This window comes from Cervus elaphus, chromosome 7, assembly GCF_910594005.1.
Source record: "Cervus elaphus chromosome 7, mCerEla1.1, whole genome shotgun sequence".
Taxonomy (NCBI): Eukaryota; Metazoa; Chordata; class Mammalia; order Artiodactyla; family Cervidae; genus Cervus; species Cervus elaphus.
The window spans coordinates 33,314,634-33,333,447 of NC_057821.1; the positions used below are offsets into that span (position 1 = coordinate 33,314,634).

Genomic DNA, 18,814 nt, shown 5'->3' on the forward strand with positions numbered 1-18,814 from the left:
GAAGTGGAGTGGACAAAATGGCAAGCTAAAAATAGCACCAATTGACTCTATTCCAGTCTCTCTCTTTTTTGAGGAAGAAAGTGGCCAGTGACCAGTGGGATGTTAATTACTCCTTTGGGTCAATATTTGACTGTCCTCACCTGTTTTCTATTGGTTGGTTTATTGAATCCCAGAACCCCATCTGAACAACCCCATCTGCCTCATAGCATCTTCATTATATCAGAAATGGATCTTACATTGTTCATTATATTTGATACCCAGTCAGAACAATGAGGTCTAATTATTTGTGACTCAAGTTCTTTATTGTATTTACACAATCAAAATTTGGCATGACTAGAAACATAAATATTTCTGTGGCCAGATAGAGTGGACCAGTACAGAATGATCCAGAGCATATTTTAAATGAAAATATTTTCATTTTCCAGACCCCAAATGTAAATGAGATTGTGGTTTCTCTTTTCAAAAAGAGAAAAACTGTAATGATAATAGTAAACTATCCAACATATTGGCTGCCAACTTATAAGTAACTGAGTGCAAAGGGAACTTAAAGAAAGTCTTTATCTTATGGGTATTTCAGGCAGGAGATGATGCTTTCTGGATATTTTAAATCTACATATCTGCAAGATGGAATAGTCATGGATATTTTATGTCACACTTATCACAAGTATTTTAAATCAATTTCTTTGCTTTCATTTCTGCTGTATTTGACTTAGAAAATAATAGTCCTCCCAGAGCCCAGGCTGGTGGCAGACATGTTCTTGTGCTTCCCAATAACTCCATTACTTTGGATGGTTCAAGGTCTACTGATGACCAAGGAATTGTGTCCTATCTGTGGATCCGGGACGGCCAGAGTCCAGCAGCTGGAGTGAGTACTTGAAGAGAATTGCCCCTGAACCACTAAGCATTATGTCTGTGTTAGTTTGCTAGGGCTGCGTAGCAAAATACCACAGGTGGGGTAGCTTCAACAACGGATGTTTATATTCTCCCAGTTTTGAAGACTGGAAAATCCAAGATCAAGGTGGTAGATGATTTGGTTCCAACTGCCTTCTTGCTGTGTCCTCACATGGGAGCGGGGCTGGAGAGAGAGAGGAAGTAGGGGAGAGAGAGGGAGAAAAAGGGGAGAGAGAGGGAGAAAAAGGGGAGAGAGAGGGCTCTTGGGTGTCTCTTCTTAAAAGGACGCTAATCCTATGGGATCAGGACCCCACCTTTATGACCTCAGTTCAGTTCAGTCGCTCAGTCATGTCTGACTCTTTGTGACCCCGTGGACTGCAGCACGCCAGGCTTCCCTGTCCATCACCAACTCCTGGAGCTTACTCAAACTCAAGTCCATTGGACATGGAGGGTTAGGACTTCAACCTTTGAGGGGACACAGTTAACTCCATTTCTGTGTCTCTGTTGTGATCTCATCTCCCTTTCCATGCCCCCCTAAGATGTTTATGATTCTAGGTTTCCTCTGACGCCTGGGTACAGGAAGCTGCTATTCAATTTAAATAAATCTGAAGTCCTTTCTGACTTTTTCCCCACCCAGACTTTGGTAGAGTCAGAAACTGTAGCCTGGAATCTTCTCAAGGGACTCATTCTTTCCTCCTCATTCTTTCCTCATTCTTTCCTCAAGCTCCTCAGCTTTCCTGTTATTCCTATTTCAATCCACGTGGATTCTTTCCTTTTCCTCAGCATTGTACCGGATAAGTCACTAGATCCAGGATTGCCATTCCCATTGCATAAATACAGAAAATCAGATGCAGAGATGGAAAGTGACCTTGCCAAGGTTGATTAACTCATCTTCAACCAACCAGAGAGGCTTAGGTTTTCAGTTCCTAGCAGGCATTTTTCCACATTAAAGCACCCTGCCTTTTTGGCTATAAATGTAGGTACGTCTTCGTTCCTGCTGTTGCTAAGGACTTGAAAGATGAAAATTTACTCTTGGAGATGTGCCGAGGGAGGGGTCCCAGGGAAAGAACTGAAAGCGCTTTCATTCCAGAGTAACTCTGGAATGAATACTGTTCAGCCAGATGGTGGATTGGCTTCTGAGTGTAGTTATAACAGCTCCCTGATCAGAGCACTTGTTACCGTTAGTTACCACCCTCTTCTGTTAGCAAGTTCAGGGCAGGGGTCTAGGAGATTCTTCTCAAACACTTTCAACAGAGATGTCTCTACTGAGGCTCTTGGGTCACTAGAGAAGGTGAACATGGCACACCACGAGGAATCCTAAGCACTGTGAAACTGTCTTTGAAAATAAGACCCAGAAAACTCTTCAGAGAGAGTGCTTCATCCTCCAGGTCTTTGCCCTAATTTCAGGGGTCTTTGCCCCTGCTGGGTAGAATTTGGTCATTCCTAGAGCCCTTGGGAAGCTCCTGTAACAAAGTCATGTCTGAGTCTTGTGTCTCCTGGTGCTTTAAAAGTGGAAGAGGGACCTTCCTGATGGTCCAGTGGTGAAGACTCTCTTCTTCCAATGCAGGAGACATGAGTTCAATCCCTAGTTGGGGAACTAAGATCCTACATGCTGTGAGGTGTGACCAAAATGTAAAATTTTTAAAAACAAATAAAAATAGCAGTGGAAGAGACACCAAGGATTACCCACACCTTTGCTAACCTCCCCTCCCCACTTCCTCCTCATCCTGTCCCTTAGAATCATGCATGTGTGACAAAGACGGGCCACTGAGGTTTGGGGTCCGCAGAGGCCCGGGTTGGGAGCCAAGTACGGACTGTGAACGTGTTATTTCTCAGGATGTCATCGACGGCTCTGACCACAGCTCGGCCCTGCAGCTCACCAACCTGGTGGAGGGCATCTACACTTTCCGCCTGCGAGTTGCTGATGGTCAGGGGGCCTCAGACACGGACACCGCCACAGTGGAAGTGCGGCCAGGTACGCGCTGGGCTTCTGGGCCTGCGTTTGTGGGGCTGGCCTGTGAGCCGGGACTGGGGGGAGATCTGCCTTTGGGGCTCTTTGCAGGCGGCAGTGGAACCCCGTGTGGGAGGCCAGGCCCACCCTGTGGTTTTCTCTACACGTGGCCATCTGTCCCCAACAGATCCAGCCTCGGAACTCTTAGGGAGAACTGGGCCTGACAGCAAGACTCCTTGGTCACTTTGGTTTTCCTACCCGAAGACAAAGAGGTCTTTCAAAGACAAAAGGCCTCGTGAGGTGGCCACGAGGTTTTCACTCCTGGGAGCGCCAGGAGGGCAGCTCCAGTGAGGTGGCCACACCAAGCTCCGGCATGAACTGGGCCGGGCCCACAGCCCTCAGGGACGGAGTTCTCTTTCTGGGTCAGGGGAGGTGTGTGAGGTCTCAGAATATTAAGTGAGCCCCAAGGCTGACTAAGCACACCTGTCTATCATCTGGAGAAAGATTAATAAGACAGCGAGCTGATATAAAACAAAGAAAAAGTCCTCACAGACAGTGGCCCCTGTGGCTTTTGGGAGAATTGACCTGAGCCGTAGAACCCAAGTGTAGAGCCTAACACAGGGGTTACTTCAAGCTCTGAGATTCTTGTGCAGGCCTTATTCCTCCTGTTATCAAGCCTGGGGTTTTCAAGTGGAAAGAAAGCCTGTGTCTTCTCGTTTCCTCAGACCCAAAGAAGGGCGGCCTGGTGGAGCTGATCCTGCAGGTCGGCGTTGGGCAGCTGTCGGAGCAGCACAAGGACACCCTCGTGAGGCAGCTGGCGGCGCTGCTGAACGTGCTGGACTCGGACATCAGGGTTCAGAAGATTCAGGCCCACTCGGACCTCAGGTGTGAGCCGCTCAGTCCGGCCTGATGGTGTTCATCTCCTCTCTTGTCCTGTGTCTTTGCACACACATTTATCCCATTCGTATCCTTTATTTTTTTTCCTCAAAGGGCAGTAGCAAGGGCGTGATTATAGAGGTCCTTCCCACGAGGCTCAGTAAATGTTTGCTGATGGAGAATGTTCTAACTGAAGGAGTTAGAGACCATCAGAGGGAGTTGGGTTTTGGTTCTGGTATCAACAGAGAGCATGCAAATAGTCTGGGGCATGCACGGGGCATGCCTCATAGCCAGACTCCATTCCTGCCTCATGTTCATGGGGCTGACACTCCTCTCACTCTGAGAGGATCTTGGATTACCACTTCCCTCATAGCTCAGTTGGTAAATCATCTGCCTGCAGTGCAGGAGACCTGGGTTCGATCCCTGGGTCAGGAAGATCCCCTGGAGAAAGAAATGGCAACCCACTCCAGTATTCTTGCCTGGAGAATCCCATGGACAGAGGAGCCTAGCAGGCTACAGTCCATGGGATCACAAGAGTCGGACACGACTTAGAGACTAAACCACCAACCACCTTCTGAGGGTCTGGAAGTTTCAACCTCTGCATTGATTTCTTATAGGATTTATAATTGAATTTCTAAAAAACCCTTATACACCCAGTTTGTGATATGATTTTTATGGCAACATTTGGAGAGTAATATAGATTTGAATAGAAATTTCTCCAAAGATGATATACAGGTGGCTAATGAACACATGAAAAGATGTTCAACATCATTAGTTAGTAAGGAAATGCAAATCAGAATCACGTGGAGATACCACTTCATACCCATCAGGATGGCTTTAATCCAGAAGAGGCTATAACAAATGTTGGCAGGTATATGGAGAAATTGGAACACCCGTATATCGCCAGTGGGAATGTGAAATGATGCATCCACTGAGGGAAACACTTTCACAGTTTTTCAAAATGCTAAACATAGAATCACCATATGACCCAGTAATTCCATTCCTAGATATATATGCACAAGAAATAATACACATATGTCCATACAAAATCCAGGACGTAGACATTCACAGTGGTGTTATTCATATGGCCCAAAAGTAGATAGAGTCCAAATGTCATCGACTGATGAGTGAATAAATGATATGTATTCATACAAGGGAATAATAGTTGGCATTTTGAAGGAGGGGGATATACATGCTACAACTTGGATGAACTGTGAACACATTATACAAAGTGAAAGAAGCCAGGCACTAAATGCCTCATACATATTCCACGTATATCAAAAGTTCAGAATAATCAAATCCACGGAGCCTGAAAGTAGATTAGTAGTTGGCAGGAGCCGGAGTCCTGGGAATGCTTGCTGATAGGTGTGGAGTTTCTGTGATGGTGGAAATGTTCTGGAGATAGATGGTGATGGTTGCACAACTTTGTGAATGTGCTAAAGGCCACTGAGACACACTCTTACTTTGGAACGGTGACTTTTATTGCAAGTATATCACATCTCGGCAAAAAGGTAAAAGTGAAGATGCATCTGAAGGTTCTCATGTTGTGTGTGATTGTGTCTGTTTGTACACATTGCTTTGGGGCCCTCCAGGTGCCTGCCAAGGCAGGAGATGTAAGAGATGCAGGTTCAATCCCTGGGTCAGGAAGATACCCTGGAAGAGGGCATGGCAACCCACTCCAGTATTCTTGCCAGGAGAATCCCCATGGACAGAGGAGCCTGGCAGGCTACAGTTCATGGGGTCGTAGAGTCAGACATGACTGAGCGACTTAGCATGCGTGCACTCACACAATGCTCCATTTATCTGAAGATCTGCCCCTCATCAGTTGAATTCTGGGACCAAAGAGCCTTTATTTGTGAATAGAAGCCCGATCAACTCCTTGGCCCCCAGGATACACCCATGTCCTTGCCAGGCCGCGGAGCTGTGGCCGCCTGCCTTCTCAGCCCTGCAGGTCTGAGGGCTGGAGTGGATATGTCACGCCGGTCACTGGCTAACCGTGTGGCTGGCCCCTCTCTGTCTCCTCTGCAGCACCGTGATTGTGTTTTATGTACAGACCGGGCCACCTTACAAGGTCCTCAAAGCTGCCGAAGTGGCCCGAAATCTACACAGGCGGCTCTCAAAGGAAAAGGCTGATTTCTTGCTTTTCAAAGTCTTGAGGATTGACACAGCAGGTATGCCCCCTATCAGAAATATCTTTGTTTTTAGAGGTCAAGTAATGTAAATATATAATTGTTGTATATTCAGAATTGGATCCCACTGGACTAGACATAAGGCTTCCCAGGTGGCTCAGTGGTAAAGAATCTGCCTGGAATCCAGGAGACCCGTGTTCAATCCCTGGGTCGAGAAGACCCCCCTGGAGAAGGGAATGGCTACCTACTCTAGTAGTCTTGCCTGGAGAATCCCATGGACAGAGGAGCCTGATGGGCTACAGTCCATGGGATCCCAGAGTTGGACATGACTGAGTGACTAACCCTAAACACTATGCAGTAGACATGCCATCCAATTAAATGCAATGGTAATATTACAGAAATATAAGTAACTACCCAGATTAAAGGAAAAGATTTCTTGGAGGAGGTAAAATATGATTTGGTTCCAATATGGCAGGACTATAGCCAGGTCTCATAGTCTTTTTTGAATTAAATGGAAATAAAGTTCAGTATTTAATTATCTTTCTAATTTCTCCATGTCAACTCCTATGGGAATATTCTAAAAGAATCAGATTTGCTAATCAGGGCTACATTTTGCTGGCACAGAAAGAAGACATGGGGACAGCTTCACTTTAGCATCCAGGGATTTGTTTTGCATTTATTTCTCCAGTAGGTTTCCTGCAACATACATTTGCCAACTATGCTTTGTCTTTGAGGGAACCTGGAGAGAAACAAGTCATGGTTCATTTTTAAAACTATACTCTCACACACTGGTCATTGTCAGAATTTCAGACTTAAACAGTCTGAATGTTGTTAAACAGTCTTAAACAGAATGTTGTTAGAGACAGATAAGTATTAATGGCTGGAAAATTGATTGACGTGGGACATTGTGGCTTAGGTTGTGAATATATGTTATGTAGGTTATTGGGAATTTTGTTATTCTTTAGTCGCTAAGTCATGTCCGACTCTTTGCGACCCCATGGACTATAGCCCGCCAGGCTCTTGTCCATGGGATTTCCCAGGCTAGGATATTGGAGTAGGCTGCCATTTCTTTCTCCAGTGGATCTTCCTGACCCAGCGATTGAACCGGTGTCTCCTGCATTGCAGGTGGATTCTTCACTGCTGAGTCACCAGAAACAGTGAAAGTGTTGATCACGCAGTCATGTCTGACTTTTGGGGATCCCATGGACTATAACCCACTAAGCTCGTCTGTCCATGGGGTTCTCCAAGCAAGAATACTAGAATGGGTAGTCATTCCCTGCTCCAGGGGATCTTCCCAACCCAGAGGTCAAACCCAGGTCTCCTGCATTGCAGGTGGATCCTTTGCCATCTGAGTTGCCAGGGAAGCCCACTGGAAATTTAAGATAGCTAATAGTGCCTTCCAGTGGGACCTCTTCTCTTAACCACTTGTTTGCTGCCTCTTGCTGGTACCAAATCCATTCACATGTGCGGATGGAAATGTAGTCTTTAGCCCAGGTTTCTGTCCCCACCTTCCAAGGGACATGAATACCTTATTATGTTAAAAGGATCATTTCAGTAGACATTGAGGACCATGATAATATTTGGATAGTAAAATTTAATTTGTCTCAGATGTGTATCTAATCACAATTGACTTTCTTTGTAATGTGGAGTAAATTAATTTTTTTTTTCATTTATTTTTATTAGTTGGAGGCTAACTACTTTACAATATTGTAGTGGTTTTTGCCATACATTGACATGAATCAGCCATGAAAGAATTTTTTTCTTGCTACAAAAGTAATCTTTGTTTATTGTAGGAAATTTGGAATACACAAGAAGACAGAAAACTAGTATAATCCTAGAATAATCCTCTAGATTCTAGAGTCTAGAATTCCCACCATTCGAAGATAACTTTTGTTAATAATTTGATGTTTTTCCTTCTAGTTCCCCCATCTCTAGACGCATGTAATGCAATCAGGATAATTTGATACGTATTTTTAAATCTGCTTTTTTAACTTCAAACCATATTATGATCATTTTCTCAAATCTTTTAGAATTTATCCCTCAGTAAGATATTTGTGGTCACAGAATACTCCATCCTGGATGTGTTTCATAATTTATACAACCAAGTCTCTACTCACAGACTGTCAGGTTGATTTTTAAGTAATGGTAGGTTGTTTCAAGCCTTCAGGTTTGCAGTCATTTGTTACAGCCGCAGTTGGAATCTCTGATGCAGAGAGAGTATTCCCTGGTGGCTCAGACGGTGAAGAATCTGCCTGCAATACAGGAGACCTGAGTTCAATCCCCAGGTCAGGAAGATTTCCTGGAGAAGGAAATGGCAACCCATTCCAGTATTCTTGCCTGGAGAACCCCATGGACAGAGGAGCCTGGTGGGCTACACTCCATGGGGTCACCAAGAGTCAGATGTGACTGAGCAACTGAGCACACATACACAATGTAGATAAGTCTTTGTGCACATCCCCAGTCATTTTCATTGGATAAATCTTTAGCATTTATCATTCTTGGGCCAGAGGGTGCTGCATTTCCGCTACGTGTTTAAGCCTTTTGTTTCACGGTGCACGTGTTGACATGTTTCTGCCATTCACTTCCTGATGAGATTGTCAATATGAGAGACCATCCCTGGACCGCCGTCCATACAGTAAGAGGCACTTGACTCAACAAGGCGCCTCTCTTCAGGGTCTATGGAAGAAGAAGACACAGCTGAAGCCAGGGAGCCTCCTTTGCCCCATGATGACCTCTGCCTCACTCGCCTTCTTGCAGGGTGCCTTCTGAAGTGTTCTGGCCATGGTCACTGTGACCCTATCACAAAGCGCTGTATTTGCTCCCAGCTGTGGATGGAGAACCTGATCCAGCGTTATATCCGGGATGGGGAAAGCAACTGTGGTGAGTCCTGGCATGGTGGGTGGGCTCCGGGTGAGGAAGCTTCAGACAAATCATTCTGAACTGTCAGAAAGACCTGCCTGACTGTACAGCTATAAATTCAACCCTTTTCTCATCCAAAGCCCATTGAACCAGCTCACGTGGTGATGGGTCAAGATATTCCCACAATTCACCTTGGGGGTGTGTTTAAGACTTTTCCTTAAAACTTTCTGCTGAGGAAATTGACCTCGGCAGAACAGATGTCACTAACCATTGCTGAGAAGGTCACTTTGGGCTACATGGACCCCATGTCTAGACTGTACCTGCCTTGGCTTGAACTGGGTGTGACCTTCTGGTAAAGTGGCCCGTGGTGTCGACCTGGCTGGAATCAGATGAGCAAGAAAGTTGGCCCACTCCCCAGGCTGTCTGCCCAAGCAGGCTCCAAACATTGGAGCCACCATCTTAGCTAGTGTCTGCCTGAGCCACCGCCTCAGTCTCTTCTGAGGAGGAAACTGTGTTTCAATGCCAGTCTGTTTCTAAGAGTCATTTTGTCTTCTTGGGGATGCAGATGGACATAATTGGCAGAAAAATTAGGACAAGCTCCCTGCCAAATTATGTTCCCGTTTTTACTTCTTAAAAATTTGAAAATAACCAGCCCTTGAATCATTATTCCAAGTAGTGTTGTAACATTTAATGGAGTTAAACCTTGTGTCTTTGCTCCATTGGTTTCTCTCTTCCTGGGTTGTTGCAAAGCTTTTTACACTGGATTTTCGTAAGGATGTGGAAGAAGTGAAGTAAAGATGAAATCGTTTCTGAATGACTGTCGGGCTCTATGATAAGTATCTTCATGTCATAGGCAGCCATACAAATGAGCACCTTATTTGCTTTATTGAAACCAGACCAGAACCAGTATTGAGATTCTGTGATTCTGGAATGCATGTTTTGATGTACATTATTACTTGGGTGTTTCAGAAACCTTCTTAATTGATGGGTTTATCTTTTTCAGTTTCTTCTGTTCTCAGATCAGCATGCAATATGTGCTCCATGAGGTCCCTGAACCAGTTGGATAAATGTAGGATGGTTTGAAGTTGTTCTTGATTTGTTAGTATTTTACCAGGCCCTGCAGCCAGCCTGGTGAGGTGGTCACACCACCACAGATGGCCTTTGCGTATAAGGATTCAGAAATATTCGTTGAGAGTTATTGAAATAAAGCTGTTTTGCAGAGGGTATGTAACATGTCTGCTCTGGCTTTCCTGTCTTTCAGAGTGGAGCGTGTTCTATGTGACGATGCTGACTCTTGCTCTCATTGTGCTGACAGGGGGTTTAACGTGGCTTTGCATCTGCTGCTGTAAGAGGTACCTGGCATGCTTATTTATTTCTTTGAAAATAAAGATGCAACATTCAAGGTGATAGGATAGGGGTAAGGGCTGTTGCTCGGGTTTGTGACACTGCTCAACTTTTGACAATCTCTCTTTTTACGAAGAGAGACTCGATTTTAAAACCACATGATAATACATTCTCCCCCACAGGGCTTATATGCCTACTAGTTAAATGGAATAATACTAGAGGCAACTTTTTTTTTCATTACAGCTGTCATATTTTCTAGAAGATTCAATGCTTCTGTATCAAATCTAATCTTCTTTTCTACCAGTCTCACATCACGTTCACTAGAACACTACCTCAGTGGCCTAATCCACTCTCAGTAGAGAAAGGAGTTCTAGAATATACTGATCCAAATGGTAAGTTTTCATTAGTTTACATCTCTGAAGCAACAAATCTATCTGAATTCTTTTTCCTAAATGCAGAACTTTAAGTGAAGTGGCACCATCACCAGAGAAGTTTTGCTTTAGGTTTTTCCTTCTTTTTTTCCCCCTGTGAACCTGACCGCTGAGGAACCCCAGACTTAACTAATGGTCCAAACCTTCCAGAACCCCATGCCCAACCCTCTGTGAGGACATTCATAAGAATAATGATTGCTCAAGTCCTTAGAAGGCAGCATTGGGTCCACTTTCCTACATGGAACTCTGTGAATGCTCTCCGAAGATTTGATAAACAAAACATAATTCAGTTCAGTTTAGTTGCTCAGTCATGTCCGACTGTTTGCGACCCCATGAACTGCAGCACGCCAGGCCTCCCTGTCCATCACCAACTCTCGGAGTTCACCCAAACCCATGTCCATTGAGTTGGTGATGCCATCCAACCATCTCATCCTCTGTCGTCCCCTTCTCCTGACCTCAATTTTTCCCAGCATCAGGGTCTTTTCAAATCAATCAGCTCTTCACATGAGGTGGCCAAAGTATTGGACTTTCAGCTTTAACATCAGTCCTTCCAATGAACACCCAGGAATGACCTCCTTTAGGATGGACTGATGTGAAGAGTCCCTTGGACAGCAAGGAGATCCAGAGTCTTCTCCAACACCACAGTTCAAAAGCATCAATTCTTTGGCACTCAGCTTTCTTTATAGTCCAACTCTCACATCCATACATGACCACTGGAAAAACCAATGGTATACCATAATAATAGTTATTTTTCAGAGGTCACTTATCAATTTTTGTAGTTTTATTTGCGATTACTTTTCCAAAGGTAGGACCAGTGAGCGAGTGCATAGGCAAGAGGTAATTAGCAGCCTCTACCCATTACGTTTTCCCAGAACCATCTGGGATGAAGGTCACCCTGCTGTGCTTGGCTTTCAAAATTCTGCAGCTTTGTGACCTTTGTATCAAGTAGAAGATGAAGATAACAAGAGCGACTGAGCATTTATTAAGTACTTGCCATTATAATGAATGCTTCTAAATGCTTTCTATGTGTTATCTTATTGAGTTTTCCCATCAATCATGTGAGAAAGGAACTGTTCTTATTCCCATTTTACAGGTGGGAACATGCAGTCAGAGAGATGAGAAAAAATGGCCTCACAGTCACCCAGCTAGTAAACCCAGAGTTGGAAGCCCATGCTCTTAATCACCAAGTTCTCAGAATATTGCCTTTGTTTGTTCTTTACAAATCTTACCATAGTGTCTATGTGTATTTTCACATTTTCCTCTGAAGCATAGGGTGAGGTCCATAGGATCAGCCTGGTTGTCTTGATGTGTTGTGAAAAAATGAAAGACTGAGTTATTGCTTATTCCTTTGGGAGAATTTATTATAATTTCTGTTGATTTTTTTTTTTTTCTGATTGCTAGTTATGTCATCTTGTCATTCTTGCATCTTTGGACATCCCAGGGTAGTATAGGTTCAGGGGGAAACTTGTTCATCCAGGTTTTTCTGAGGAAGGAATTCCTCATGGAGAAAAGCTTGCTGGGCCAACATGCAGAGTTGCTAGAAGGTCCTTGCATCTCAGCCTGAGGCTTAGGTGAGAACCTGGAGTTAGGTGATAACAGCAGTGCTCCTCTGACGTGTTTCTTCGGGATGATGGCATAAGTAAGAAAGAGACTCACAGACTTAGAGAACGAACTTATGTTTGGGGGAAGGATGAGGGGGAAGAGATCGTTAGGGACTTTGGGATGGACATGTACATACTGCTGTATTTAAAATGGATAACCAGCAAGGTCCTACTGGACAGGGCATGGAACTCTGCTCCATGTTATATGGCAGGCTGGATAGGAGGGGCATTTAGGAGAGAATGCATGCATGTGTATGTATGGCTGAGTCCCTTCTCTATTCACCTGAAACTATCACAAAATTGTTAATTGGCTGGGTCAGTGTAAAGAATCCACCTACTAATGCAGAAGGTGCAGATGCAGGCTCAATCCCTGGGTCAGAAAGATCCCCTGGGGAAGAAAATGGCAACCCACTCCAATATTCTTGCCTGGAGAAATCCATGGACAGAGAAGCCTGGCCAGCTACAGTCCATGGGGTCACAAAAGAGTTGGACATGACTTTGCGACTAAGTAACAACAATATCAAATAAAAAGTTAAAATAAAAAAGAAAGGCACATGATGTATCTCAGGCTCACCAAACCCCAGATTGGGCTGTGACGCACATCATTAATGAAGAAGATTGTTTGTGTGTTAGACACTCAGTCGTGTCCTCCAGGCTCCTCTGTCCATCGAATTCTCCAGGCAAGGATACTGGAGTGGCTTACCATTCTCTTGTCCAGGGAATCTCTCCAGCTCAGGGCTCAAACCTGGGTCTCCCACATTGCAGACAGATTCTTTGCCATCTGAGCCACCAGGGAAGCCCCACATATCATTAATAAAAGATGCCAATGAATAAAATGTAATAGCATTCTAAAGGCAAAGCATTTCCTTTAGTGTCCTCCATGGATTTTAAATCCTGGATCCCACCTACCTCCTTGAGAATCTGAATGGACCTTTTTCTTTGTCCTTTTCAGACGAAAAAGGACTAAAATAAGGAAGAAAACCAAGTACACCATCCTGGACAACATGGATGACCAGGAAAGAATGGAGCTGAGGCCCAAATATGGTAAGTCTCCGAGACAGTTTCCCAGTGCCGTGCCAGCATTTCATCTCAGCATCTGAGAGTCACCCTGCGAGGATGCAGCTGATAAGTGCCGAAGCTTGGGCTCAGGCTCAGGAGTGATTCCAGAGCCCCTGTTAACACCCACCAGGAAACCCCAAGCGCCTGCTGCCTCCTAAGTGATGGCTTTGCAGGTGCAGAGCGCAGGGCTCGGTGCCCGGGACCAGAATGATGGATGGCGGGGAGGGAGAGTGCCGCTCCCCTCCAGAGGCATCGGTCCGTTTCTCCCTAGGTATCAAGCACCGAAGCACAGAGCACAACTCCAGCCTGATGGTGTCCGAGTCCGAGTTTGACAGCGACCAGGATACAATCTTCAGCCGAGAGAGGATGGAGCGAGGGAATCCGAAGGTTTCCATGAACGGATCCATCCGAAACGGAGCTTCCTTCAGTTATTGCTCAAAGGACAGATAATGGAGCGGTTGGTTGTGAAACAGAAGGATGCCTACAGGAATCCTTTAATCCCGGAGAGTCGGTGGGAGTTACAGACAAAACTCAACTCTTGTTAGTATAGCGTGTTCCCATCCTTTCACACTGGGCTGGACGTGTGTCCCCGTAATTTAAAAGACCTGTCTTCTTGGGGTCTTTGAGACACAAAACAGAACGAAAACGATGCTCTTTTCACTGAGATGCTTGTTAGTAGGAGTAAAGGTCGGGTAAGACGCTAAGGTATATGCTTAAAAGAGCTCTGTGTTTTTGTACCTAACACAGCATTATATCCCTATGTTAAGAAAAAGATGAATCTGTTTCTGTCTGCAGACCCCTGGGGAAGGTGAGTTCAGTACGGATGCAGAGAGGGCTGACTTCTCTTAGGAGCGGTAATTGCCTTTAAGGATGACTTTCCCAGCGTGGTTTCTGTCATAGGAGCCTTGGAGCCTGAGGTCTGTGTGTATTGAGCTGATTTATCTGCAGTGTGGGTTGTCCTCTGTCCAGCCAGTTTCCTGTGTCGAAGAGACACACATACAGAGCTGAGGTCTCCCGTTTTTGCTGCTTTGAGATGGCCAACCACCATTTCTGTGCTGTTTCTAGCAAGTATCTCTAGGAAGTTTGAGAGCTCAATAAGAACTGTGTTCTGAGGACCAGAGGCAACAGAGAGGGAGGTGGGGTTTGCTGACTTGTGGGTTGAAAATCGAAGATAACATTTTAACAGGTTTTACCTTTTCTTTCTCCGAGAAAAACAAACTATTGCTGCGGCCTCTCTCAGCTTCAGTTTATAGGAAACACAAGGAAAGTGGTTAGTAATTCATTAGCTGTTTATCATGTGCAATAGGCCATGCGTTTGGACCTCCACCAATAGGAATAAAGACTGAGCAACTTTGTAATATACACAGTCAGGGATGTGGGCCCCGTGGATGCAGAAGTGGTAAGGGGGAGGGCTGAGTGTATTCCCAAACTCTGAAACACCTCCAGTCTTAATGAGAATGGTATGCTTCTGATACTCGGCCCCTGTAGTTACTCTTCCTAATAACTTGACATAGATAGCCACTTAATTTGTTTAAAACTATATTTATTCTGCCATTTTCTACTAAATAGCTTATTTTAAATATATGGAAAAAATTAAAGCATCTCTAACCACAAAGCCGCATCCGAGAACAATGAACTACGGTGACCTGTAGCCTGAGAACTCAGCTGGCGGCTGATGCTTTGTTGTCCGCTGTGGTCCTGAGGCTGATGGCCTGGGCGGTGCCCTTGGCGTTCTTTGTGAAGGGATCAGAATGAGGGACGGGCCTGTCGCAGACAGAACCGGGGCTGTGGCGTCAAGCATGACCACATTTAAGCAATATTCTGTTGCACAAGCTTTTGTCACAGGAGAGGGAAACCGGGACTGCTTTGCTATGATTAAGTGGAGAAGCAAGGCCATTAAACCATCAGGTTTAAATCATCAGGACAGGACAATAGAGAAAATAGTCCCCATGGGCCATTGAAAAAAACGAAGCTTTCCGGTGCTGTTCTTGCTGCTAATATCCATCCTCATGAGACCGTCTTATTTTTAATTATTCTGTTTTCTGGGAAATGGCAAAAGTAAAAAGCATACAGGTGTGATTTTATTTTTAAGCATTTCTTTATGTCTACACTTTCTGTCTAGCCAGCCAGTTCAGTCCTATTGATGGTGTTAGAAGGAAAATGTGATGCTTTTTACATAAATATTTAGCTTCGTGAACTTAAAATCTGCCCTACCCAGTGGCCAGTTATATTATTTTCGTGTGCAACTGGAAATTTCTGGCACAGAGGATGGCAGCCTAAATATGATGTCGGCAGAGTGCAGTGATGGAGAAGGAGTGATCATGTTTTAAGTGCTATGTACATAATACATGTATTTTACATACTCTATTGATCCTTACAATCAAGCTGGAAAGGTATATATATTGAATATAATAAAGGCCCAGAGAGTTTAAGTAACTTGCTCAAGGTCATGGCCAGTCAGTGGTGGATATAGGAATCGAATACAGATTTTGTAAGCTGCAAGGTCCATGCCTTCCACCCTCCTCCCCTATACACAAAGGACTCCCACGCCCAGTTATTGGAGGGCAAATTCTGGTGGGTCTTTTGGACCACTTGGAAGTTTGGTTCCTAGGACCAAGAATTCCCTCTGTGAAGGGAGCAGAAGGCAAAGGGGAAGAAGACTTCATCTTTTCTGCGGGATCATACCCGAGGCTGCCTCTCTGGGTGGCTGAGCACTGCTTCTGCCCTTTCTGACCCTGTCTCCAGCCCAGCGGGTCTGATCCTTCCACCACTGATGGATCGTGAATCTATGGTGGGTCAAACATAAACACCACACCAGAGATCAGAAAGTGAGTCCTCTTTTGTTATCCCACTTCTCATGAGAGGAGCCGAGCGTGAGGTGGAATGCAGCAAGCATTCCTCACTTGCGCACTTTGCATTAAGGGTCTTGGGAAGATGAAACTCTGTAGGAGCTTAGATGAGCAAAGCGGGGCCCGAGAATGTGGGAGAGGCCAGTGGTGGGGCTCACAAATGACCAGACTATTAGTTGCTGGCTAAAAAAAATCAATGGTGGAGCATTCAAACCCACAGTATTAAGAGGTCTAGCATGTGTATGACTAAGGAACCTGCTGAAAAAGACGCAGTGAGGTAAGAAGTAATACCACGTGGCATGCCAACGCCACCTCCTTTATGGGCAGAGAGGAGGGGCAGTACTGTTCTTTTCTGTGTGTGACCAAACCATCATGAACTTTGGCTGAAGTCTTGGTTTTCTTTACTTTTTTTTTTTTTTAATGTCTTTCCCCCATGTATTGACAAGGTATCATTTCTATTATAACACTATTAAATGTATGTGCTAATCTGAATAAAGGTGTCTGTATTCTCTGTAATGCCTCCATGTCGTTGGGTGCATCGGGGGGATATTCATTCTTTATACTTCTGTGTGGATGGATTTCCCAGAGAGGAGGCAGCAGACTGGCCTATGACCTGTTTTTGTGCAGCCAGTGAGTTAACAGTGTTTTTTACATTTTCAAATGGGTGAAAAAAATCATATTTCTGTGATGCTTGAAACTCGCATTGGAATGGAATTCAGATGTCAGTTCAGTTCAGTTCAGTCATTCAGTCGTGTCCGACTCTTTGCAACCCCATGAACTGCAGCACGCCAGGCCTCCCTGTCCATCACCAACTCCTGGAGTTTACTCAAACTCATGTCCATTGAGTCGGTGATGCCATCCAACCATCTCATCCTCTGTCGTCCCCGTCTCCTCCTGCCTTCAATCTTTCCCAGCATCGGAGTCTTTTCGAATGAGTCAGTTCTTTGCGTCAGGTGGCCAAGTATTGGAGTTTCAGCTTCAGCATCAGTCCTTCCAATGATGTCAGTGTCCCTAAATAAAGTCTTACTGGAACACAGGCACATTCTTGCTTTCCTTTGTGCTACAACAGTAGAGGTGAGTAGTTTCAACAGAGACTGTGTCCTAAGAATATAATGTAATGTAATATAATATAATCTGACAGAACACCTGAACACTTACTCTTGCCCACTAGCCCACTGGGACAGCGGTGTTGTCTGTGGTCTAAATTTTGGCAACTCCTTCCTGGTTAGCTGATAAAATGGATGGATTATAGGTAGATTTACAGACCACCAATTTCTAAACCCACTTCCACTTGCTTATAAATAACATACAAATAGAATATAGCCTTTCAATATTCACACCTAGCATGACCTATTTTTTTTTCCAGGACAGATTTCCCACACTCAATAAATGAAAACCACACTAGTTTGCGTTTTAATTTGTTGCAAGCTAAGCCAGAGATAAAGAACCTGTAACAGGTGAAAATTTACTGCTAGAAATAGTAGGAAGAAGAAAATACACTTCCAAGTGAAGGCCCAGACTAAGCATGAAGCAAACCCACAAATTGAGTGTAAAAAAACCAGAAACATCAATAGTCAGGCGACCAGAAGAGGGCGCTTTCACACCCTGTGATGACAGCAGAGCTGGACAGGAGGAAGGCCTCTCTTTCCTGATAAGGACTCAGCCAATGAAAAGCCACGAACTCTTTAACCCGCCCAACTTCCGTTTCCTCCCTATAAAAGCATTTTTTTCTTCTATTGGTCTGCGGGGACTTGACTTGATGCAGCTGGCGGTGGTTGCAGATCTCAAGTTAGTTAGTTCTCTGCTCGTCCCAACTAAACCCATCTTTGCTCGAGCAGTATCTGGGGGTTCCTTTCAGGTCAACAAGAGGTAAGTGGATCATTTTTCCTGGTAACAAAGTAATTTTAAAAATCAAAAGCAGGTTAAGAGAAACGCATGGAGTAAATGGAATGATAAAGGGAGATGGGTATCCAGGAATGCTGTTCTTTTTTTGAAAGAATGCTATGTTTTCTTACTTTGTTCAAGGCCTACTGATGTAACTTGGATTCAGTGAGGCCTACGTGAAATTTTTGAAAATATAAACGAACACTGGATGAAAGTATAAGATATCCTGTCTAAATAATTAACAGTGACTTTATCTGAATAGCAGGGTTTCAGAAAATGCCTTCCTCATACACTTCTGTAGCCAAAAAACCCAAACTTTGATAAAAGTACATAATGGATAACCGTGGCCTGTGTAGGAGAGAGAGACTGGTGAACTTGAGAAAGCCGGAGGATCCTCCTTTCTTAGACAGCCACACCTGCAAACCATGTAAATTCTGGCTTAGTTCAGCAAGCATGTAATTAGCACAAGCCATGGGGCAGGCGTAGACTCAGTAACCTTAGACTCAGTGGAGTCTAAGCTCCTACTCCTCTCCGTACATAGGCCAAAAATTGAGAGACGGGTTGTTGGGGCAAGACATAATGATTTTATTCAGAAAGGCAGCAGGCTGCAAATATGGTGGGCTCATGCTCCAAAGAACTGTCTTGGTTGAGTTAGAATTCAGGCTTCTTTTATACTAAAAGAGGAGAGAGTAAACTCAAACATTTCCTGGTTTCCATCAGCCTCTGGAGGGGTGTGGACGGTTCTTCCTGCCTACAGCCATACATAGATGGGCCTAGTCAGGATATTTCCTCTGAGCTAAACAAAGGTATTTTAGCTTAATGCTCATTACCTAGGAAGCAGGGTTCTCAGAGACGAGCCATTGCGAATAATTTAAGCTTAACTTGCTGCTATTGTTTAGTCACTAAGTCGTGTCTGACTCTTTTGCAACCCCACGGACTG

General features: G+C 44.6%; 1 protein-coding gene across 4 annotated transcripts in view; it reads left to right on the top strand.

Moving 5' to 3' along the window:
- Positions 1–16,499, top strand: part of KIAA0319 (KIAA0319 ortholog) — a 71,251-nt gene extending 54,752 nt beyond the window's left edge. For 2 of the 4 annotated variants that reach the window (XM_043908383.1, XM_043908382.1), the window contains 8 exons: positions 714–865; positions 2,728–2,866; positions 3,568–3,727; positions 5,747–5,889; positions 8,605–8,727; positions 9,968–10,058; positions 13,035–13,126; positions 13,413–16,499. In XM_043908383.1, the coding sequence (XP_043764318.1) occupies positions 714–865; positions 2,728–2,866; positions 3,568–3,727; positions 5,747–5,889; positions 8,605–8,727; positions 9,968–10,058; positions 13,035–13,126; positions 13,413–13,591 (1,079 nt within the window). In that variant the 3' untranslated portion in view covers positions 13,592–16,499. Of the gene's footprint in view, positions 1–713; positions 866–2,727; positions 3,083–3,567; positions 4,065–5,746; positions 5,890–8,604; positions 8,728–9,967; positions 10,059–13,034; positions 13,127–13,412 lie in introns of those variants that run through there. The other 2 variants (XM_043908385.1, XM_043908384.1) reach the window with 2 other exon arrangements.
- Positions 16,500–18,814: the final 2,315 nt, after the last annotated feature.